General features: G+C 46.9%; 2 protein-coding genes across 2 annotated transcripts in view; one reads left to right on the top strand and one right to left on the bottom strand.

Moving 5' to 3' along the window:
- Positions 1-862: 862 nt before the first annotated feature.
- On the bottom strand, positions 863-8,763 carry LOC135912613 (uncharacterized). The gene is made up of 8 exons (XM_065445107.2): positions 8,608-8,763; positions 6,056-6,093; positions 5,639-5,720; positions 5,525-5,553; positions 2,883-2,937; positions 2,594-2,637; positions 1,907-2,000; positions 863-1,112 (listed from the first exon to the last, which is right to left on the bottom strand). The coding sequence occupies exons 1-8, from the start codon at positions 8,648-8,650 to the stop codon at positions 997-999; spliced, it is 501 nt and encodes a 166-aa protein (XP_065301179.1). The 5' UTR covers positions 8,651-8,763; the 3' UTR covers positions 863-996.
- A 9,068-nt stretch (positions 8,764-17,831) lies between these two features.
- Positions 17,832-24,681, top strand: part of LOC135912615 (chymotrypsinogen B-like) — a 34,778-nt gene continuing 27,928 nt past the window's right edge. The window contains exons 1-3 of the mRNA XM_065445110.2: positions 17,832-17,959; positions 20,262-20,298; positions 24,326-24,405. Coding sequence (XP_065301182.2) covers positions 17,894-17,959; positions 20,262-20,298; positions 24,326-24,405 — 183 coding nt within the window. The 5' untranslated portion in view covers positions 17,832-17,893. The remainder of the gene's footprint in view (positions 17,960-20,261; positions 20,299-24,325; positions 24,406-24,681) is intronic.

The following is a 24,681-nucleotide window of genomic DNA, read 5'->3' as shown; positions in this document are numbered from 1 at the left end:
TGAACCTTCTATGAATCATTCACTTCAGCGCCTTTGAACTTCCGGCTTGTTAAGGAATCCATTTTTCTCCGTCCTAGAGAAACCCTACGAAATCTGAAAAAAAAAATGCACGTAACATGCCGACTCGCACGCTGCGATTGCGGTGCTCTCAAACGTGCCGCTTGTAGATGAACGATCCTCGCATTTCGCCTGGTGTGCAGCCGCTTAAAAAAAGGAGACAGGGCAGTTATTTATGCCACAAACGTACTTCTTCGGGCCCACACGACAGTTCACAATAGCAACACGCGTACCAGGCAGCACGCCATGGTCGTGCCTGCCAGCCACCGCGTGAACAGTGGGCATGGCACGCAAAAGACCTGGACCAATCGTCCAGCGCAAAAGGTGCGCGAAGATGCAGTGGCCTTCGCGTGTGGCTTCCTTCGGTGCTTAGCGCCGAGGCACCAGTTATGTGCTCAGCGTAGGAGGGGCGGGGGTGCAAAATTTTCTTCACCACACGTAGGAGCCCAATCCGAGGAGGTCAACGCAAACCCTGTTTTGGGCTCTTATCTGCAACTGCAGAAGAGAGGAAACATAAGTAAAGATGGGGAGGCTCATCAGGGGACATTTCCAGTTGGTCACCCTCTACTAGAGAAGGGCCGCGACAGATGACTGACGACTACAGAAGATGGGAATACATAGAAGAGTGCGTGAGTGCTGTCACACAATTCGTCAGAGCACAGTAAAAAAAAGGAACACTGTGAGCACGAGAGCGAGCGCGAACGTTCTGAACTTTTTTCAGTCATTTTGTGCAAGCCACCCAATTCTTCGCCAAACCCTCACGGTGGGTATGCGTCATTTGTTCAGAGGAACAACAACAACGACGTCAACTCGGCACCCATTTATTTGAATGACGTTTCTCCAGACGCCGAGGCGTGGTCGCATCGCGACGAATGTGTCTTTCCAGCAATGATGCAACTGGGGCACTGAGCGACGTCTGCAGTGAAGTCACCGGTGCCGCTAGCGGGTAAGCACAGAGGTGGCGGAGGCGCAACCGTCGCACACGTAGCTGCCGTCGGGGTTCACCTGTGCGATGCTGTTGGGCCCACACTCGACGCCAGGCTTCTTGTTCACGCCTGTAGCACAAAAAAAAATATTTCCGGTTATAAGAAAAATTGTCGTACACCCATCACTGCATTTCTAAAGGATGTGGAAAGCTGAGGAGCGTGGAAAGCTGAGGAGCGTAGAAAGCTGAGAAGCCCAGTAAGAAGTGATGCTAAAGTGTGGCTAATGCTGTTGAAGAAAAAATAGTGCACCGGCACACGGACAAACACAAGGTACGACTCGCATTAACCTCATCTACGTGGACCCGTCATGCTTCAAACATTTTGAAAATTGCCGCAGAATTCATCTCACGATGACTAGACGAATTCGCTAGCATTGAATTCACATAGCGACGCAATGTATTAACTCGGTTGGGCGATGGCATGTGCGAGACGTGTACAGCAGCGGGGCTCTTTCACGAGACGTTCATTTGTGGGATCGCCAGTCGTTTGTGCGCAGGCGCGAGTGAGAGCGGGCGCGAGAGAGAAAATCTGGAGGCGTTGCGGAGTGCGGTCGAGTTTGTTTACGCTCTGCCGTTGGCTGCCCGCGCGGTAGCAGTGGGTGCGATTATTTCCATTAACTTCAGTGCTTGTGCCGGAACGTACGCATATGGCTCAAATGTTATACGACACACGCACAAACACGCACACATGTAAGTTATTCACGTGTTACAGAACAAATTAGGCAGGGTGCTGCTGCAGCGAAATCTACAGAGCTAGGAAACACCGATATTGCGATGACCTCTCCCTTGAAAGAGCCAGTTGCTACTTTGAGCAGGTGTTTAGCGAGCAATGGTTGTCACTTCAAATTGGGAAGCTGCACTTACACACGGCGCGGTCGGTGCCATAACAGGGGCATTTGATGCACGCCAAACCAGTCTTTTCGTATGCGCAGACCTGGTTCGGTCTACACTGTGGACCCTGCGAAATTGAGAAGTCAAGAAAAATGTGATGACAGAAGGAATTCCTTTAAAAAAAAAAACATCTCGTGGCTCCTGATATCTTCATTGTACTACCCTTAAGGCAGTGCAAGACGACAGCTTCTTCAAGAAGCTTCCAATTACCCTAACTAGCATTAGATTACTTCATTGTTCACCTGTGAATTTACTAACTCCACTACACCACATAATCATGTGCACTATTAGATTACATATTGAAATGAAAACAGGAAGATTAGTCACCTATAATGGCGACAGTTACTCTCCTTGACCTAACAGTAACAATAATATTAAAAATATTGTAAAATAGGTCCGGTCTGAGTGCTTGTAGCCTCTGTCCTAGGGAGGCATATGTCATTGATCTTGCGGCTATGAGCCGTAGATAATGATAGTTTTCTGTCGACGTTACGCCACGAAGAAATCCCGGGAGCCTAGCCACGGACATTCGCTGCAATAGGTGTATATTTGCAGTTTTTTTAACATCAAAGAGAATGTCACAAGCACCAGACACTATATCGTCAGAGGCAAGGCAGTTCACTACTAATTAGGCGAGATTACAAGCTGCAGTTTACGTACATTTCTTCCACCGCATCTGCTTCCTTGGTTTTCCAAGACCAAACCTACAAAAGGATCGAAAAAATACGAAAAGAAAAGCTTGTATTATGTTACATCATATCGAGTTGGAACATATCGGGTGTCGGCAATATTGAGAAGTGGAATGAAACAGAAGAAAGTCACAATTCAAGCGTTTAGGAGCGCAGAGAAAATACTGTGCCTCAACACTGACTGAATACAGGAGCGCAGCAATTTCAGTTATGAGCTTTTTCTGTGAGCAGTTGAGCAAGACCAAATAATTGATACTCACACTCGTATGGTGACGAAGGGCAATCCTTAAGCCGGCACTGGAAGCCAGACTCGCACTGAGAACAAGAAGAAAGAAAGTGGTACATTGAATGGTCTTGACGCGAAATATGAAATGGCGCAAGGTATGCAGTGACGACTACACTGGCAAGAAGCCAAAAGAAAGGTGAAAGCGAGTTTTGGATGCGTTCAAGTAGTTTAGTTCACAGGAGACGCATTTTAAAAAGCGTAAATAAATCATGGCGTAAGGCTTAAAGTATTCCGAAGTCAGTGTTATTGTGGCTGTGTTACATGAAGTCTGATTTCACACGACTAATGGCACATCAGCCTTAGGTTCGAGATGTATTGACTGTAGTGGGCGATATGCATGCGGTGCTGTGCGGACTGGCACTGCTGCAGCGCGAGACCCGAGCTCGGGATCAAGAGTTACTTGCGATCCCCCGAACGAGCTGCAATAAACCCCATTTCATGACCAATTTTGAGTTAGCAGAAACTTCATGAAATAGAAGTAGCAATGAGATCCCGCAGTTACAAATGTCGGGGGAGCTGGTGGGGGGGGGGGGCGGGAAGAACCGCTTGTAGAACTAGTAAGCAATGTCAGGGGGAAAAATTGGAGGCCGCTTAAGCTTCGCCTTCAATAGTGGAACACAATAGCGTTATCGCACCCCGTTCGCACCGCCCACTCATTCGCTCGGCATGCTCTCGAGTCACACAAAGACGAAGCGCGCGCCTGAGCAAGCGGAACGAACCAAAGAACTCGGTGTCTCGGAGGGAGAAACGATCTACGCGAGCCAAACGTCGTGATCGGCCCGGACAGCCGGGCCGTGACACGCATTGATGGCGGACGCGATCGTGGGGCTGACGCCTCGATGTGATCGTCCTCTATCTCGCTTGGGAGCACCACGCAGAGGCATGACTCCTCGCCAGCAGCACGGCACACATAACAGAAGACGCTTTCCCACCAGATGCGCTACAGCGCAGCGATCACGTCAGAGGCGTCCCGCATCGGACGCTGCACCTAGGAATCGCGCTGTGAGCGGAAAGGGGAGCCGCGTCGCCTAAACACGAGGGTTCGAGTGGCGCACGCAGGAAGTTGGAAGGGGAGAGAGCGAGAAAACTTATTAAACGCAAGGGTATTGGGGCATCCTCGCAACGGTCCCCGCACGGCCCCAATGCTCTCAAACGAGACGAAGGGGTGAAGCGGGCGAGTGGCGCGCCACCTGTCGGGGCAGCGCCGTACATTGCGAGGAGGGGGTCTTCCGTGTTTGCCGCAAGATGGCTCTGCATGTGCGCGAAGCGCAGAAGAAATGTAGCGGAAACGTACTTCGCTACACGCTTAACTGCTACTTCTATAATTTACATGCTCATAATCACGGATATACACCGCAGTACAACTTTCTACGGTACGTTTCTAAGACAACACCGCATCCACTAGAGTCGCTTTTGTCTCGCTTTGAACCATCGAACTCATGGTTGAGTGGACAAGTTGTGTCACGCTTTATGTACCTTCGCGACCAGAATGATGTGTTCCTTCGTACAGTCATGCAAGTGCTTTTATGTCGTCACCTTCCAGGATTTGTTGTATGCTCGTGTGAAGCAATGCATGGTTCCGTTAAAGGTTACCTGCGAGAAGTCGTGCTTGCGTACAGAATGTTGCATGTGCGGTTTTCTGTGCAGTATCTCGCCAATATTACTAGGAAAAACTGTATAAGGACCTAATTGACACTATGCTCCCTGTACCGATTTACCGTATGTCTAACCGTGGAGGCCCAGGAGACGTCCTCAAAAGGGTTAAAAGAATGCCAGTACACCCTTCGGTTAAAACCTTTTTCTTTAAACTACACACTAACACATTATCACTTAAAACATGGATGCATACCAGGGGTATTTTTGTCCCGTGGTCCATTAACTGCTTCTTATGCAAGAAACCTGAAACGATAGAGCATGCGTTTCTAGATTGCTGGGATCCCATCTTTTTCTGGGATGTGCTAGAAAGGACTTTAAAAAAAAGAGTTACCTTTAGATCCACATGGAATAAGATACTTACCGGTAGAAACGGAGGCTTTTCTATATGACGCTATAATGTTCCTGGGCCTCCACAGTTTGTGGAAAGCTAGAGCGCAGTTCAACAATGCTGACGTCAATTCGCGACCTACACGTGATCACTTCATTGAATCTGTAGTACGGTTCAGGGATGTCCATCGGGCACTCCCTGAACAACCTACATGGATTGACATGCTAGATAAACTTGCAGCATTGAAAAAATTTTGATATGTAGTGCCAGCAAAATCCTTGTTAACATATTTTTCCTTTTTCTGTATTCTTTGTGTATGTCGAAGCCGGCAATAAAAAAAAACAAAAAAACTCATGACTGAGTGGTAGCGTCTCCGTCTCACACTCCGGAGACCCTGGTTCGATTCCCACTCAGCCCATCTTGCAAGTTTTTATTTATGAATTGCCTTCCGAGATGTTTCGCTCGCGGCCAACGCCACCGACGACACCGGCTTTCCTGCGACACGAGCTCCTTAACGCTGTCGCGTTAACACAGCGGATGTGGTCATACAGAACGCCAATAAGTAATAACAATTCCAGGCATTCTTTCAGGTAACAATTCGAGGCTTCGAGTAGAAAAGTAGGAATGCTTACCGAGCAAGACGTAGAAGAAACAGCGATACCTGAAAACGAGGTAAGATTCAAGAAGTTGGCTTTGGGCCTTGCGTGTCGGACGTACGCGTAGGAAATGAGGGAAGTGCTACTCACAACGGCGATCACTTTCACAGTTGGCCCTGCTCGAGTAGTTGAAGTGGGGCACACACCGCTGGCCTCTTGAACAATCAGCATCCTGTAAGCACCAGAACGAATAAATCCAGATGGCATGCGAGAGAGGCAAGTTACAAAAGTAGAAGGCAAGAAAACAAGTTATCCGAGAAACTGGGAAGCATGCGGCAAATGTAGCGGAAACGTACTTCGCTACGCGCATAACTGCTACTTCTATAATTTACATGCTCATAATTACGGATATACACCGCAGATGCGAGAAAAACAGAAGAATTGTAACCTTTTTTTTATGTGCATCCGTGCAACGTATTCACATTTGAATGATTGTTTCACTCACAAAAAAAAAGAAAATAATTGAACGAATCTTATTGAGAAAGGGTTAGGGATAAACATACGCACCGACTGACAGGTAGCCGCCGACACAGCCACGCCGCAGCCTGGAAAGCAGTATTCGTAAGTAATGGAATACTAGCCAGAGTTACATGCATTACAGATTTAGGACACTTCAAATGTATTGCAGAATATGGGTTCACATTTCATTCTTGCATCACACGGGACGCACCTAAAGACACTGTTATTGAGTTTGTACTCGTTTGAACATTTTGTGGCTTTACGGCGTACCATTGACCTGGTTATATGTTGGAGATTTTCTTCAGCGCACCTGAACATGTGCAAAATGCTTGACCGCAAATTTTAGACAATTCTCCGAGGCATGGATGTCTTCTGCATCCGCGCACGTAGCGCTTAACATATGTCATATGATCAGCGTTAGATATGAACATTAGATAAAAACTTGGAACGGCCACAGTAGAAATCGAAATTGACGCTGTAATCTAAGATGATTTTATGTTTTACTACAATTATATTCCATGCGTTTAAGTGGGCCTGTCGAAAATGCGCAGTTGAAGTCAGCCAGTGCCGACAGCAGGAGCTCTTGACGAAAGCTGCGACTTGCAGCAGTTTTAATTAGCATGAAAGACCTTGCCGGAGCTGTATGGAGAAGTGTACGCATATGTGGTGAAACGAAAGGCGGGAACTGCTCCTTTACCTTCATGAATAAAAGAAGAAGAACACTTCGATGCTCCAGTGAAATACGTACATTGTTGCGACATTTAACGCTTTCAAAAGGTGTGCAAGTACACTGCGGATAACTTCGCTGGAACAGAAATATCTGCATTTAGCGGGACATTTGGAGCCCGAACCGGTGAGGAATCCAACCCTTGCCACGGCGGCCGCATTTAGATGCCAACCAAATGCAAGAAATTCCCGTGCAACGGGTGCACGTTAAAGAAACCGAGGTATTCGAATCAACTGGAGTCCTAATCGTCATAATCAATCGTAATGCGTCATAATCGAATCGCAGTTTTGGCACGCGAAACACCACAACTTAATTTTGAACCCGCATTTCTCGACACTTGTGCTAGGCGCAGTTTCGAGCAAGCTCGTACACCGCGAGTAATTACGCAGGAAGCACAACGTGCCCCCCCAAAAGTCATCGCCTAAATATCCAGTCAGTATGTCACGACTGCGCAAGCAAATACGGCGCGAATTCTGTCATCAGAGAATATGCCCCTGTGTCGACGCGTTCCCACTACCGATGGCCACTGCGGCGCCACGGTCCGAAAGGGGCGGGAGGAATTATCGCTTTGCTGTCCTTTGCTAAGAAGGCAGGCATGCTTCCTTTAACCTTGTCCCTTACCCCAACCTTAGTCCACGGGGCATCCTTTCTAGTAAAGGTTTCAATCAATCAGTCAATGACAAGTACGCTCCCCGGCTCATTCCCTGCAGAGTGGGTATGTGCCATTGTGATTCAAGAATTCGGGAGCCTTCACGTACTTGCATAGCTGCACTGTGGAGTAAAGCGCTTATGAAGTGGTAACACAGACGTGGACGAAGAAAAATTTTAATGTGTCCGATGGAATGAACTGGCGTTCCATTTACTTGTGCGATTCAATGCATAGAACAGCGTTTTCTTAAAAAAGGAAGTGGAGCAACAGTGGATTTTTTACCCCAAGTTTGACGGCACATATCTCGAATCCGGTGTGGCCCTCAAAATTCGTTCCAAGTTGATTACGTCTTGCAAACTCACTGGCTACAATTCGTAGATTGAAATATGAGTCGTAAAGTAATGAAAAATATAGTGTAGTTATGTTAATGATTCAATTAAGCATTTGAATTTCTTGGTGAAGCAATGGCCGCCTCATTGAGTAATTCATCTCAAGGGTAGGAATTGCGCTATACTGCCACGGGAAATTTTTAAACTTTTGGTGCAGGAAAAAATAACCTATATATACTTTCGACAGTGTACGTACGTTGCAGGCAGTGACCGGATATTTCTTTTGACCGGCTCCGCGTTTTTTGTGCAGTGAAATTCCCGCGAAAAGGAGCTTTAATTTGCATTATGCCATGTGAAACTGCGCCCGACAAAGACATAGCTGCGGATGTAGACGCATGAAGCATGTGATCGCAAGTGCACCGCTGACTAGCCAATAACTCAAATAAAATTTTAAAAAACGCGTTCTACAAATGAGGTCAATTGCAAGTTTAAGCCAGTCTTGCCCGCGCTACCTTCATAAATGAGCACTGCACCATCTAGCCCGTTAACATGGCATATGGAACTGGTATAAAACAGTCATGTTTCTGCGAAATGTGGTGGAAAAATGAAAAGGCGTGCAGATACAAACGTTCTGCAGTGACGCCTCTTTATGAATTGCTCTACAATACCTATATATGCGACCCGAGACGATGCACGGTATATATACCTAATTTGAATAGCCCAAATCCTGGCACTACAACGGTTCGAATGCCCATGGTACCTAATGATGATGCCTCGTCACGCGTGTAAGCGTCAGGTGATGGCTACCGTATAACGAAAACGCTTTCACCCTAACGACCCCCGCCGAGCCACCTCCGGCTCCCGAACCTAAGGACGCCTGTCCGAGAGCGCTTACCCAGGACGGCCAGTGCGGCCAGCATCAGGTGGAAGGATCCCATCGTTCGGCTTTGCTGTTTCGAAAGAACACGTTCCCGCGTCCACAGGTAGTACAAAGTGAAATAGTCAACAGGACTGCCGGCAACGGAAGCGCCCCGTTCTTTAAATAGTAGCTTGCGTCGTTGGCCGCCATGTGACAGGTGCAATCGCAGGGACACTTGCTGGCCCGGGCGGCAACCGAGCGCATCGGGTTTCTTCCTTTGCTTTTGCGCGTGCCAGCACGCGCGCGAGCATGTGTGTTTGTTTGTGCGTGTGTGCGAGTGTGCGTGCGTGCGTGCGTGTGTGTGTGTGCGTGTGTGTGTTATGTGTGTGTGTTTGTGCGTGCGTGTGCGTGTGTGTGCGCGCACGCGCACGCGCACGCGCATTCGTCGGCCCGCATGTTCAGTTATCGGTATACAGCGGTAAGGAAGAAACTGGCCGGTTCTGCAGCTTCGAGATGCGGTTTCGCGGGCAGACCGCGCGAGTGGACGACTTGCCGGCACACGGGTGCAACGGACTGGTCAGGGTCGCACGTGTCTGTGTTTGCGTCCGGTTAGTGATGAAAAAGAAGAAAAAGTTTGCCTTTTTATTAGCGCTTGCATTCGCTCGCTCCTCATTGCAGTCTATACGGTCACGGCTTCCGTGGTATTCCTTGTTTGCAATTTTTTATCCAACGACATCCCTTTTCTCGCTATAATTAAGCGCGCCGGTACATTGAGATCTGCCTGACATAACTATTACTTGGATTTGATTACATCATTAACTTCGTCTTCATCACTGTGACAGGCTGCCTTGCCCTTATTTTTCGTGTACGTTTATTCAATAGGACCATCTTCCCCAAAAGCTAATATTTCAATAAATTCGCGTCGTGAGTCACACAGCGTATAGAAGGAATGAGTGTTGTGCTGTGCTGTGTTGTGTTTGGTTTAATGGCGCATAAGCAACTCAGGCTATCATGCGCCAAACGCAAGGTCAAATTTGTTTTTAAAAAGTTGGGTCACCTCAGCGACGATCCTTGTCTGGGCAATGACTCCGAGGGTCCCAACAAACTAAAGACCTCAGTCTTCTTCTCAAATATGAGAAGGTGGGTGAGGCGCATACCAAGATGAAATTGGGGGATAGGCTCATTTATAGTTTTTCAATGATACCTGCTTCTCTTAAGAACTTAATAACATGTGTGGTATCCACAAGTGCATCTTCGCCTAAAAACAATGCTGGGTGAAAGGGAATGTGTTGATTATAAAACGAAATGAAGTATTTTTTCCTAAGTGTTTCGGGTTTTACGCATGGTAATAAGATGTGGTTTGCAGTAAGTTCATTTCCGCATTTTTCACAGCAAGTCTTGTCTTGTTTTGTCAGGAGGAAGTTGTGTGTGAGTTGCGTGTGTCCTATGCGAAGGCGACATAAAATTACTTCGGTGAAGCTTTCTTGGTGTGAGCATGACTTCCATTCTTTTATTACAGGTTTTACTAGGTGTAGCCTAATGGTTACTTCATCATTCCATGTAGTCTGCCATTTATTTCTCAGTTTATGGTTCACTAATTCCATACAGTCTTTGTAAGGAATTCTTGTTTTGATGATTTTTTTATGTCGAACTTTCGCTGCACATTCATCTGCTTTTTCGCTAGCCACTGATTCCGACGTGACTGGGCACCCAGAAAAATTTTATGTTGTGTCCTTTTCTAATGGTTTTTCTTATGTTATGTAGGATGTCGCCGATTAATGGTGTGATTGCATTTCTAAGGTGAAGTGCTGTTAGTACGCTTAGTGAATATGTGTAAATTATGCTGTTTTCAATGTTCTCATTTAATAATTTTTCTATAGCTAGAGAGATTGCGTAACACTATGCAGTAAAAATGGATGCACACTGAGGTAGGCGTACCGTTTTTTCCCAAATGTTTTGTATCGCGGCACTGCCAACGTATCATGCCGATTTGGAGCCATCAGTATAAAACTCTGTGTATTCGACGTATTTTTCGTTCAGTGCTAAAAATTCTTGTATTATGTGTTCATGTGGTGTTTTTTTTTTTGAACGTGTGTTAATGTGAAGTCACACACTGAAGGCTGGCAATACCAAGGTGGGAGTGGATCGGGTTTTCGGGCTATCTGAGGCAATGTGTCCCTTATATCTAGTTCTTGGCATCTCTCCTCGAAGCGGAGAAGGAGTGGTCTTATTGCTTGGGGTTTGATGGTAAATAGTCTTCGTGATGGGCACCTTGTAACTATTGGGTGGCAGATGTGTTTCGGAAGTGAACGAATTTTTAGGATGTATGAGCATGTAAGCATGGTTCTTCTGTCGGAAAGGGGCGGTTCATTGGTTTCTACATACAGACTGTGTGTAGGAGACGTCCTGTATGCACCAGTTGAAAGACGTAAACCTAAATTATGTACTGGGTCAAGGCGGTTCAAATATGACTTCCTTGCTGAGCCATACACTATGGACCCATAGTCTAAGCGGAAGCGTATAACAGAACGGTAAATGTGTAGGAGGCATACCCTATCATAACCACAATGTTTGCGTGAAAGGCCCTTAAGTATGTTCAGAGATCGAGACGCTTTCTTTTTCAGCGCGTTGATATGCGGAAGGAAGGGAAGTTTTTTGTCAAAAACTATGCCTAGAAATTTGTGCTCGTTTTGGACAGGTAATTTGGCTTCGTTCAGGTGCAGGGTGGCGTCTGTCTGTACTCCTCGTTTGAGTGAAAAGAGAATGACCACTGTTTTCTGCGGAGAAAAACGGAAACCATTTCTGTCTGCCCATGTTGCTAGTTTATTTATTGTAAGCTGTACCTGTCTTTCGCATGTTGATATGTTTGATGATGTGCAGGCTATCTGAAGATCGTCGACGTATACTGAATGCATAATGGACTTCGGGTTTATATTGTTAATGGAATTTATTTTTATAATAAAAAGCGTTGTGCTTAAAATACACCCCTGAGGTATTCCATTTTACTGAACGAAATTTTTCGACAGGGTTGAGCCTAGGCGCATATGGAACGAACAGTTAGACAAAACATCTTTTATGCAGTTCAACATCCTGCCGTGGATGCCAAGGTCGGCCAGATCTTTAAGAATCCCGAACCTCCAGGTTGTGTCATATGCCTTCTCTAAATCGAAAAAAAAAACAGCAAGGCAGTGTTGTTTGTGTATAAATGCTTGTCGTACTGTGTTTTCAAGACGAACTAGATGGTCATTAGTGGATGATCCTTTTTTAAAACCATATTGATGAATATCGAGCAGCTCACAAGTTTCTAGCACGAAGGTTAATCTAATATTCAGGACATTTTCGAAGGACTTCGCAAGGCAGCTCGTAAGGGTTATAGGCCTACAGCTACTGGGGGATGTTGGTGGTTTTCCGGGTTTCAAAAATGGAACAATTATAGCTTTCTTCCATGCTTCAGCTATCTTCCCCGATATCCAAATTTTGTTAAAAAGATTTAAAAGGGCTTTTACGGCATGTTCAGAGAGATGGCCTAGCATTTGGTAATGTATTCTACCGGGGCCAGGTGTAGTTTTTTTACCAGCGGACAGTACCCTATGGATTTCTTGAACTTTAATTAAAGTATTGTACGGTTCATTTCTGCTGCCATTTATCGATAGTCTTTGTTTCTCAGCTCTGTTTTTGAATTTTAAAAATGATTCTGAATAGTGTGATGAACTGAAAGTTGCCGAAAAATATTCACCCAATATATCTGCCTCTTCTATGCTTGTCTGTATACCGGGGGCTGTGAGAAGTGGAACTGTGAATGGGGAATAGCTGTTATTTAGCTTTCGTACCTTTTCCCACATTTGTTTAGATGTGGTTGAGCTGTTTATAAAGGACACGTAGACACTCCATCGCTCGGCTTGGCTGCTTCGGAAAAACACGTTCCCGCGTCCACAGGTAGTACAAATTGAAATCGTCAACAGGACTGCCGACAACGGAAGCGCCGCGTTCTTTTAATAGTAGCTTGCGTCGTTGGCCGCCATGTGACAGGTGCAGTCGCAGGGTCACTTGCTGGCGCGTGCGGCAAACGAGCGCATCGGGTTTCTTCCTGTGCTTTTTGGCATGTGTGCATGCATGTGTGCGTGTGTGTGTGCGTGAGTGTGTGCGTGCGTGTGTGTGTCTGTGTGTGTGTGGGTGTGTGTGTGTGCATGTGTATGTGTGTGTGTGTGCGTGTGTGTGTGTGTGCGTGTGTGTGTCTGTGTGTGTGGGTGTGTGTGTGTGCATGTGTATATGTGTGTGTGTGCGTGTGTGTGTGTGTGTGCGTGTGTGCGTGTGTGTATGTGTGTGCGTGTGTGTGTGCGTATGTGTGTGTGCGTATGTGTGTGTGCGTGCGCGTGTGTGTGTGCGTATGTGTGTGTGTGCGCGTGTGTGTGTGTTTGTGTGTGTGTGTTTGTGTGTGTGTGTGTTTGTGTGTGTGTTTGTGTGTGTGTGTGTGTGTGTGTGTTTGTGTGTGTGTGTGCGCGCGAGTGGACGACTTGCCGGCACATGGGTGCAACGGACTGGTCAGGGTCGCACGTGTCTGTGTTTGCGTCCGGTTAGTGACGAAAAAGAAAAAAGTTTGCCTTTTTAATCGCGCTTGCATTCGCTCGGTCGTCATTGCAGTCTATGCGGTCACGGCTTCCGCGGTATTCCTTGTTTGCGCTTTCTTTATCCAACGACATCACTTTTCTCGCTATAAGTAAGCGCGCCGGTACATTGAGATCTGCCTGACATAATTATAGCTTGGATTTGATTACAACATTAACTTCGTCTTCATCACTGAGACAGGCTACCTTGCCCTTATTTTTAGTGTACATTTATTCAATAGGACATCTCCCTCAAAAGCTAATATTTCAATAATTTCGCGTCGTGAGTCACACAGCCTATTGAAGGAATGAGATATGAGCTGGTCGTCGTATTCTAATTGAATCGATGGACCGCAAGCTCTACTTTTTGCTCTTTTCGAAATTTTTGTCATAGGGCTTGTAGGTCCGTTTGCACGCGTTTTTATCTTCAGGTGATACGCCACCCTCGCACTTTCGCTTTGCCTTTGCGCAACCAGGTTTAACCCCATCATTATTGACGACTTACAAACAAAATGAAAAGAAATAGACAAGAAAAAAAAACAATGACTAAACCTAATTGCATGTAATATATAGCTAGATAAGAATAGCGTATTTCCTGTAGTTTTAGCATCTCTCCTTATAGTATGCAGCTAGACACAGACAGCTCAGGCACATAATCACTTTCGTAGTCAGTTTTTATTATCTGATGGCATGGTAAGTACGAGTGTTAACACTTCCCCCCGCTTTTTTTCTATGCTATGGTTAAATTCTGTAGGCACATTCTCCATGTACATCAAGAAGGTAACCATGTCTTCGTGTATTTTGTCCCTGAAAACGCTTTTTTATTCTTGAGCACAAAGCTAATTACATAAAATCGTATGCTAGATTACCGCGTTGCTGCTCCAAGTGTGATGTCTGTGTCCGCTCAAGACATTCTCACGGGTGTAAAGTAACCATGTCCTCGTGTTTCGTGTCACTGAAAACGCTTTTCTCTACTAGAGCACATAGCTAACTACGTAACATCGTATGCTAGATTGCCACGTTGCTGCTCCATCTGTGATGTCTGTGTCAGCTCAGGACATTCTCACGGATGTAAAGTAACCATGTCCTCGTGTTTCTTATCGGTGAAAACGCTTTTTGGTTCTTGAGCACAAAGCTAACTATGTAACATCGTATGCTAGATTGCCATGTTGACGCTCCAACGTTGATGTCGGTGTCAGCTCAGGATATTCCCACGGGTGGTTTTTAGTCGTATCTGACCAGCAAGCGATCGAGATCAAATTATTGTTACATTTACCGAAAGCTAACTGCAAGAAGAAGATTAAACCGCTTCCACACAGTTCTGCATCCATCCGAATTTAGATCTCAGGTGAATGTTTTACGTTAGCAACAACATGATTTCGCCACAACGATGTCTTTCGATTTTTAGACCCTTTCTTTTTTTTACGCAAGTGCGTTTCCCCACAGAATGGCGGCACGAGAAATCGTTCAAACTAAGATGAAGTGGTACTTGCACATACTGAGTATGCACGTACACAATCATGATTGCTCAAATGCTCATTCCGTGCCATATCTGGTGCCAACTAGTTTTGACGGTGCACCCTTTGATGTGTCTCTGCTCACTGGAACGTACAGCATGTGGAAAACGCACGTAACACATCCAAATGCCGAACCTAAATGATGGTCCAACTGAAAAATAAACGAACAGATCAATATCATTCAGATTGGTGTTCTTTATTGGTAAGGTACTTATTCTTACCATAATTTTAGTGTTCCTTGCGAAGATCGGCCATGACCTGAGCAGCACGTTCATGAGTGGATAGGAACATTGTTGGGCTCCGTGCTTGTGTCTTCGTCGCCATGCAAACGCAAGATACTTCTCAGCTCGTCCGTGTGTTGATGTTTCTAGCAACACTCTTAAAATTCGACGGGCGCCATTGTTTTACCATGTTTTACCATGTTGTTTTACCAAGAGCAGTCACGTCGGAAACCAGTCATGGAATTCGGATAGATCTTGTAGTGTTCAAGGTACCATTCCAGACGGCCAAGGATCATCCATGAAGTGCCGTTTAGAATAGCGTGGTGTAACCTGAAAGTCCGAGACGCAGCGCTAAGTCTCAGACCACCGCACGATACAGCATCTTCATATCTATCCATAGGCAAAGAAAAAGAAAAACAGAACAAACTTTTTACCAAACAAACATGATGAGATGGTTACATTGTCCGTATGCGTAGAGACATCTGACATCTAACAGTAGCATGTAAACATAAAAAACAACAAAACAAAATTTCGCAATTCTAATATACCAGCCAATAACGAGAACCGACTTGGAGATCGATCCTGTCTTGGATCATGTCTGCTTTAAAAGATTGCGAGATATGCACCGAAATCTCGGAGTCAAGGGGGCGTCAGTCTTGAGCGCATGCCAAGGTCGATGCAAATAGGTCGCGAAGCTCCGGGCGAAAAACGGTTCAGAACAAATTGCCACCGGCATCAGCTTCGCGACCCGTTTTATTGAAGCGATTGAAGCGCGACTATGTTTGGAGGCAACAAACACTGGGAAAGAAAAAAAATGTTTTTCAATTAAAGTGAGACGCAGATAGAATCATTAAACGAAAATAAAATTCCTAATCAATTTTATATGGGCGTGACGAGTAAAGGAAAGGCAATTCTATTTTCTTTTATCATTATCAATAACTTTTTACAGCGTCAATCGTAAGAGGGGGCGTTGACGCCGCTATCGCTTGCAAAGCGACGCAGCTCTTGAAGTGTGCAGGAAGGCGCGCTCGTAAAGTTCACCTGTTAGAATACATTCCCCTCACACGTTGTGCTGTTTTGCTTGTCGACGTTTGTCTGAATTTGGCGACGCGGGTAGCTTCGTCGTTTCTCAACCTGTTCAGTCAAAAATAGTGAGTTGCCACCGCCAGATAATTTCATACTTTAGTTGCTTTCGTGTGACTGCGCAGACCAACGGGCTTGGTGTTTCACCAAAGAAAGTATGTTCTGTTCAGGGGTGCGATTTCGACACCCGTGGGGCTTACCTTTCCTTGCCTCGCTTTCCACGCTGAAAGCTCGAAACGCCCATCAAGTCGAACGGCGGGGCATTTGAACACACAGCTCTGATGGCAGGCCACGAAAATAAATTTCGCGCCTTTGAGAACAAAATGGCGTCACTTTTTTTTTACGGATATGGCGTCACATTATTTTTCTTCCGCCGGAAGTGCTCCCTCCACACACAGATGGCGCTAAGCCCCATGAAACTCTGAACAACCGCCATGTTTATAACGTGTGGGCTTCTATGGAAGCTTCGCTACCAGGTATATTTACATTGCGCATGCTACGTGGTCGCACAACTTCGCGCCACCGCAAACATAGTGGATTCACTAACATGGGTTGTATCTGCGCCTAATTCGCCAACGTGCATCTGAAGAGCATTGGTGCGTACAAGAGGGACCTTGAGTTAGCTATCGCGCGTTTTTAACTCGCAGTGCGATGCGACACCTGTTTGCTTTTATTCGCCTCTCCCAAATACTCTGCACAAGTACAGCGCTATTCCCTGCCGAATACTCGCCGACAACCGGCCATGTTTGTGAACGTCTTTTAGATGCATATGGCTCAAAATACTCCGCGGGCCAGTCTATCAAGGTCATTTTCTTTTGAAGTATGTTGAACTCGACCAATGTTTTCAGTTAGTCAGGGTTTTTCTTTTTCATTTTTGTTAGCGCCTTTTATCAATATTTCATCATCTTCCCTTTTTTCCCTCTCCTTACGTTACCCTTCACACCTACCCGACGCTGAACAGAACACAGTATTTCAGGCCGACTTCTCAGCTTTACTCTTGCAGTCTCTCTCTCTCTCTGTCTTGACTATAACATCAATAATATTACCCACAATACTTGCTGTAGCATTTGACGGAAGCGATGCGTAAGGTGAGATAAAGAAAGCTGTTGGCCGATGTGCTGAGATACAAAACGCAGCCAGTTACAACTGAAGGACTGTTTCGCTGCTTCAAGAGAGAATGCACTTAATGAGAAGCTGAGTGGCTTCGCATGGGTACGATCGCGTTCATCGCCCCTCAGCGAGAAGTGTAAAAGCCGACGGAACGAAAAGAAAACTCGCCCTAACAACCAGGCACCGGCCGAACGTCCCAGACTTGACTTTCCTGTCACACACGTCGAATCACTCACTTGGCGTTCGCAAGGACGCTACCCTCCACCAAAAAACAAACAAAAACAAAAAACATCAGGCAAATCCTGCGAGAAAACTCGATGCCATTCGTTGAAACGTTCCCGTACGCCATAGCATTCACGTGCCCCTTGAAAAGTACTTTCTCTTCGCCCTCCCGCAACCTCTCCGTATATTTATGTTGTTCTTGTTGTGCCCCGTGTTTTTCGTCTTCTTCGGCGTTTCTTCACTACCCAAGGACTTTGGCCTCAGCGCGCCGTAAATTTGTTCTCGACACCGTGACGTCACCCTACTGCCGTATGTGGTTCGTTCTTGCTTTCTGAACCGTCCGCCGAAGCGGTGCCTGCAAAGTCAGAGAGCATAGCAGAAGAGAAAGTTCCAACTCGGCACATCTCAAAGCGAGCACTGCGGCGTCACCCGATTCGTGGCCTATCCCCCATAGTGGGTTTGTGCCATTTGTTGAGGATTCATCATCATCATCATCAGACCGCGTGGGCCGTCGAGGCGCGAGCCACTTGGGCGATGTAGAAGAAGAATCTTCCAGGCCTCTGACATGGCGCTCGCCCGTCTTGCGCTCTGCCTTGCCGGGCTCCTGACTGGACAGCCGTGGTCACTGGCGGTGAGGACTGCATTCCGTTCGTCTTTCGTATAGCGCGGTCGTGTTTGCTATTGCTCGCCGTTTGCACGAAAAGTGTGCAATGTCCCCCTCCCCCGCCTCCCATGAGAATCGGCACCGCGGACTACAAGGCCTTGGCATTGAGCACGGACGTGTCACTTTCCAAATATAGGCGCTCTGAAAGAAAAGGCAAATAGTTGGGAACGCGTGTTTCATGTTCGAGACTGTCGACTTTCCTTGTATTTGCAACGTAATCAAGAAGGTACAGAAGGGGGCACATTCTTCCGCAGAAGAGCTACACATTGTAAACATCGTAACTCCAGCTGTAATGATTACACGCACATACAATATGCTCCCTTTACGAGGATGGAGCCGCCATCTAGGAGCGCTGAAGCGAAGTACTGCGCCATGACACTAACAAGCGCCGACAGTGAGCGCATCAAGTAGTCTCAGCGCAGCGGAGGCTCCAACGAGGTGTAGCCTGGTGTAGGTGGTGTAGGCCTTCTGATGAAGTGAGGACGCAGTTTCGCACGCGGTTTGTGTTCCGCGTCGGATCAGCCCGTGACGCCTCGTCACATACGCAGTGCTGCTGGAACATCAGCAGTGCTTGTACGCCGCCTACTGTTTCGCTTGCGATTGCCGCCAGCTAAGAAAACTGCTGCGCTAAGCGGCGCAGGAAGGCAACGACGATTGACGGGCGAATCTCGCTTTGGCCCGGCGAGAGACACGCCAGCTTCACGTGAAGCAGAACGCCTTCGTGCGTTTGCGGCTAACGCTGCGAACTCTGCCGCTTGCATTGCTGAAACTGAGCGCGATGCAACTCAACTGGCTGCCCAGGTCACTACGGAGCCAGACCAAAGTACTCGTACCTTCGCCGAAGCGGCTAGGCAGCAGGACGCCGCTCGCCAACAGAACGCCACGCGCCAAGCAAACATACAGCACGATCACCGACCTGCAAATGGAGCGCTTTTCGAAGCAGCGGACCGAGTTCGCGAAGCGATTTACTAAGGGTCCGTTCGGTTTCGCTTGTACGGTTTACGAACGCTTGCGGTTTATGGCAGATTTGCGCAGTGCTGCGGCGCAAGTCACCAATTGCAGTGTGTCCGGCTGATGCTTCCCAGTCGCGAGTCGTTCGAAAGCTTTCGCTTGTGGGGCAGTTGTCGAGGATCCCTGTGCAGTGGTAAGGTGCCACTGGTGGGTACTTGCAACTTAATTATTCTCGTACAATAAACGTACAAAAGCTTCTGGGAGGACACGTTTCACTTTCGTGTTCTACCGCGATTCCTATGAAAGGGGAATCAACCAGGTTTTTATAGGTTTGCCAAGGCGAAGGGGTAAAATGCAGAGACAATGTGTGCTTTTCTCCACTTTTCCTCGTCACCGCGAGATGACGCCACATCGCAGCGGCATCCTGCCTGCGTCTTCTAGACAGCTCGAGACGTGTTCCATACTTGGGCTCGAAGCTGTCCTTGGCCGTAGACGTAGGCTGTCTCCGACGCTGGCCAGAATTGCAACACACCCATAGTAGCGTTCATGTGATACATTGACTTACTGACTGACTGCTCTGAGAAGGCGGGCAAGTTTTTCTTCGGTAACATTCGAAGGCCGTTCACCAAGGGACTGCCAACTGATGTATGCGGCGTCTTCATGCGAGGATTGATGTACATGTTGGAACTCTGGCTTGCCTGAGCCGGCCACGTTGTAAGGAAACTATAGACGGGCTGTATATCGAGAACCCGGGAGATGGGCAACTTTGCCGTCATTCCAGAGTGGCTGCTATGATGGGTGTGCTTTCCTGGCTTGAAAGCCTCAAAAAAAAAATTTCCTGTAATGAAACACTTATGGCAGAATTAAAACACATAATTGTTCACGGCGACATAAATCACTTGTCAGCAGTTAACATACCATGATATTAACGTTATCCTTTTGTACAGTGTAATTTTCACAGTGGCTTGTGTTATTCTAGAATACTTGTCACGTACGTTACACTTTTATTGCTGTATTAAGTTATGGATAAATTGACGTCACCAATTTTTTTAAAGAAAAGCTGGACAAGATTGCTGTCCGTCGGTTTCCACTTTTGGAAAACAAACTTTGCAGAATTTTTCAACGTAAGCGCGCAATTAGTTACAGGGAATAATGCTACCGAAGAATTGACACGTTTATTTTTCACATATTAGCGTGTTTGCTTTCCCAGTTACATGCACCACATTCTGCGATTATACACTGTCGTTCTCACCCTATTTCACGTAGTCTTTTCATTTGACTGTATAATATAAGTGTCGTTGCACTTTGTCTTGCGCAGGCGACGCAAAGAGCACCAAGCCTGGATTCAGTCAGAGGTGAGGCATGTTTCATTTAGCCCCTGTTTTCATTTGTCTACTGTCGTTATATATGTGACTTCAGTTATGTAACTGATCTTGAAGCCTTCAGTTTCTGCACGTTAGAGCGCAGCAATCAGTGAGTGAGTGAGTGAGTGAGTGAGTGAGTGAGTGAGTGAGTGAGTGAGTGAGTGAGTGAGTGAGTGAGTGAGTGAGTGAGTGAGTGAGTGAGTGAGTGAGTGAGTGAGTGAGTGAGTGAGTGAGTGAGTGAGTGAGTGAGTGAGTGAGTGAGTGAGTGAGTGAGTGAGTGAGTGAGTGGGCTGGTCAGTGATTAAGTAATGGATGAGTTGGTGATGAAATAGGGGTGGATAAGCGGATGACTTGAAAGTGAGCGGGCTAGTATAGAGTATGTGAGTAAGTGAGAGAAATAAGTAGCGGGCGGGTCGTTGAGTGAGCAGCCGGATCACGTCGGCAAGAGTGTTTTTACCTTGTCTAATTATGCATTAACACGCTCTGCAGTGAGTCTAGTAACAATATAAACATATGACTGGGCTCGCTTCGAGTATTATTTCGATAGTAACTGTGCGAATGTTTGAAGCACGTTTTCGCCATCGTCGCCGCCGTGGTGTCACGGTATTCGCGGCTTGTGAGCGGCCCGCGCAAAAAGGGTTAGAAAAATATTCAAGATGCGTGAGCGATGAGCAGAGCGTCTGGTTGCGCAAACGAAATAGCCAAAGGAACGCACCGTCGCACTCCTCTCCACGAGACCTGCACGGTAGGCAATGCAGCGTTCTGCCTACCGCTGCTGTCAAGGGCATTGCGCGCACGCAAGCACGAGCGATATTGAACGCTTTTTCGTCGTGCCTTTTCATGTGAGCGTGTCTAATGTGCTTCTGTTCTAATTTGTGCTGCAGGTATGTCTAATGCCTAATGCTTTAGGCCATGCAAAAGTTTCATTGGGTTGGCGTGCCTGCTGATGGGTTGTGTGTATACCACGCCCGAACGTAGAGCAGACGTACAGCTAAGCCTGTGAAATCCTCGCACGGGGCACTTACAAACCCCCATGGTTTTCTGTCTGTGTCGTCTCGAGCACCACCGAGGTCCGACGCCTGCAACGCCACTGGCGAGGCTACTCTCATCCCGCCAACGTTATCGGATGCCCTTAAGCGCAACACCATCTACCTCGCTATCTCTTCCAGTGCTTCGCCTTCGGACGAAACTGTCGATTTTACAGCGAAGTTGATATTCTTTTTAAACCGTATTCTGATATTCTTTTTAAACCGGATAAGTTGATATTCTTTTTAAAGCAAATGGTGTGGGGGCAGTAACAACTGTAGTAGTAACTGCTGCAACGTTATAGCGAGTTCGTGAGCCAGCTGAAAGACCATTAGTACTTCCGAGGGGTGTGAAAAATCGGTTGCACAGCGCCGCTATCGTTGATTTGAGTTGTACTGTTAGTATACGTCTATGAAGGATTTATAAATGAATACGCGTTTGTATGCCTACCCAACGAGGAAGCCCGTCCGTCCATCGGTCTGCCAGCCAAGACGAATCGCTATAAAGAAATGAATGCATAAAACAAAAAGTATTGGCAGACAAATAGTCAATGAGTTGATAAGGATGATAAGGAGTTATATGGGGCCCATACGGTTGATAATGGTTCCACGCAGATGGATGATGTGCTAAAGCGTGATAAGGGTTTATAATGGTAGGAGCAATTCTGATAAGGTTACTAAGCACCGATTAGGGTTGATATGGGTCAAATCGAGTCCGGTAAGGCTGTTAAAGACCGATAAGAGTTGATCAGCCCTGGGTTATGTCCGCTTAGGTTGATACGGACAGATAAGGATCGGATCGATTGCGATAAGGTTGGTACCGCCTCATAAGGGTTGATAAGGCTCGAATTGAGTCCAGTAAGGTTTATAACGACCGCTAGGGGTTGATAAGGGCAGGCTATACAGTAAAAGCTCGTTAATTCGAACCGCAAGGGGAAGCCGCTTCAGTTCGAATTAACGAAAGTTCGAACTAACGAAAGTGAAGGAGGGCAACAGTACACTGCGATTTGGAAGCAGGAGGGCATGTCAGAAATTTCGCGTGTCAGAAAGTGATGGCGTGTGTCGCGGGCACACGCCATCTTCAAGTCGATGCTCTGGGTCCGACTGTGCCACACCACCGATGTCCACCGAAACGAACGTTAGCCGAGGCTTAACACCATCACAATGAGTAGCGACGGCCGATACCTCCTAAGCAGAAAACAGAGGTGCACAACCGATGAAGGCTGCCGAGACAAAGACGCTGAACATGTGAACGTGGCGAAGGCCCTGATTCGTTCGTTCTTGATTGCAAGCGCAGCTGCGACGTACTTGATTGGCTGTGTTTTGGAGCTTGCCGTGCCATCTCCGCACAACATTAACAGCTGTACAAGATTTGCAAAGCCTGGCACACCGAGATTCGCAACGGGTAAGAAGTCTCGGAGGCTACGTAGAACGGAGAGGCGGCCGCCGCCGCCGCCTTCTGGCTGACCCCGCGTCAGTTCGATTTTTGTACGATTTTGCCTTCTCTCGCCGTTCTCTCCGTTTCGGAGGCAATATAGCCTTGTGTGTAGGCAGTAGGCGCGTTTCTCTGGCCGTGTGCCAGGCGAGCGTAGTTCGAATTATCCGTGAGGGAACCTTCTCGCGTTCGAATTAACGGACTTTTTTATACATAGACTTCTACGGAGCTTGGCCGGACCAAATCGTACAGTTCGAATTATCCATAAATTCGAATTATTGAAGTTCGAATTAACGAGCTTTCACTGTATTACAATAAGGTTTAAAACGACCGATAAGGGTTTATACGGTAGGATCAAGTTTTATAACATTAATGATGACACCGGGATGCGTGGAGATCAGCAAGCAGCACAATGCTTATGGAAACGTAGACAGTTGTCCTGCGTGCTCTTTTGCGCTTCACCTCAAGCTATGCAGATTAGATTATGGGGATTTACGTGCCAAAACCACTTTCTGATTATGAGGCACGCCGTAGTGGGAGACTCCGGAAATTTCGACCAACTGGGGTTCTTTAAGGTGCACCTAAATCTAAGTACACGGGTGTTTTCGCATTTCGCCCCCATCGAAATGCGGCCGCCGTGGCCGGGATTCGATCCCGCGACCTCGTGCTCAGCAGCCTAACACCATAGCCACTGAGCAACCGCGGCGGGTTCAAGCTATGCAGTACCAACTAGTCCACAAGCCTGCTCTTTAGACAGCTCTCTGCGAAGTTTCTGCGTTACCTTTTTTTTTTGCGAGGATTCTTTAGCGTCCCTTCCGGACTTTTATATCCGTTTCTTTTTCTAGCCTTTATCGACTACAGATGAAGACACTGTCGTCATGTCTTGCATCAACTTACATAGTGCCCAATTTCGACGACACAAGCTGTACCGATTTCTCACCCTTAACTCTCAGGAATACCTGATGAGCCCCGGTCGACTGTGGCACTTGACTAAATGCCGTGCGCTATGTGTGTTCTTAGTCCACTCAAATGATTTATGACGCATGCGCATTGTAGCGAGCGTCTCAAACGCGTGAAAATCGTCGCCGCGGGGTCTTCCATCAGTAGCAGCGCAAGTGCATTTCGCCTATAACTGATACACTACTATTGGGAACACTAGCCAGTTTGAAGGACGCTATTGACGTCAACAGACGTACATAAAAGGGACTACACAAGAACCTCTCTCTCATTTGTGAATGACACTCCTTCGAAAGATTCAGACATCTGTGGAACAAGAAGAAACCACCATGGCCACGATGTAATCTGTAAATGAAGAGACCTGCACAGTGAAGGGCATACCATGTGCTGTGTTTCAATGCACGGTTCTTCAAAACTAAGAAATCTTCGCTTACATGGACAGGCGTCAGGGAAGTATTCTGCGTTAAACTTAAGATAGAAACCAGTACACACCCTACTGCGCAGTCTTAACTAATTTAATCGCAGTTGGGTACAGTGAGTGCCGCCTTATCAGCAACACGCGCGTAGAGTAACTTTTTTCTGTTCCCTCTTATGATCCCAGGACACAGCAGGTGCGGCCTGAATGCAGACACCAAGGTGGTCGATGGCTCCACGCTGTCCACCAACAAGTACCCATGGGTGGTGGGTTACCACTTTGCCTATTTCTATTCATGCGTCATTGCCAGTGCCTTTTGATATATGTGCAACCTACCCAAATTTAATTATATCGCGCGAGCGTCCACCGCGCGGTGTGTCAGCGGCCTTGTAGCAGCAAGGGGAACTCCTGCATTGAACAGGGCGGCAGATGGCACTCGAACTAGAAATCACCTTGCACGCCCGCTTTGCGCAATAATACAAGCTTTTCAGCAGGCTGTTTGTAACAGTGACATCTCATTCTGCTGCCTCTTTTTTCCAAGA

The sequence above is a fragment of the Dermacentor albipictus genome, chromosome 7 (genome assembly GCF_038994185.2).
Source record: "Dermacentor albipictus isolate Rhodes 1998 colony chromosome 7, USDA_Dalb.pri_finalv2, whole genome shotgun sequence".
In the NCBI taxonomy this organism is placed as follows: Eukaryota; Metazoa; Arthropoda; class Arachnida; order Ixodida; family Ixodidae; genus Dermacentor; species Dermacentor albipictus.
This window is presented reverse-complemented; position numbering and strand designations above follow the sequence as displayed.

What these genes read in the sequence shown, in the direction of transcription:
- LOC135912613 (XM_065445107.2), bottom strand. Translation starts at nt 8,650, where the DNA reads ATGGGATCCTTCCACCTGATGCTGGCCGCACTGGCCGTCCTGG. An exon ending in CGGCGGCTACCTGTCAGTCG is followed by an intron (nt 5,721 to 6,055) that starts GTGCGTATGTTT and finishes TGGTGCTTACAG; the next exon opens with GATGCTGATTGTTCAAGAGG. An exon ending in CCCTTCGTCACCATACGAGT is followed by an intron (nt 2,638 to 2,882) that starts GTGAGTATCAAT and finishes ATCCTTTTGTAG; the next exon opens with GTTTGGTCTTGGAAAACCAA.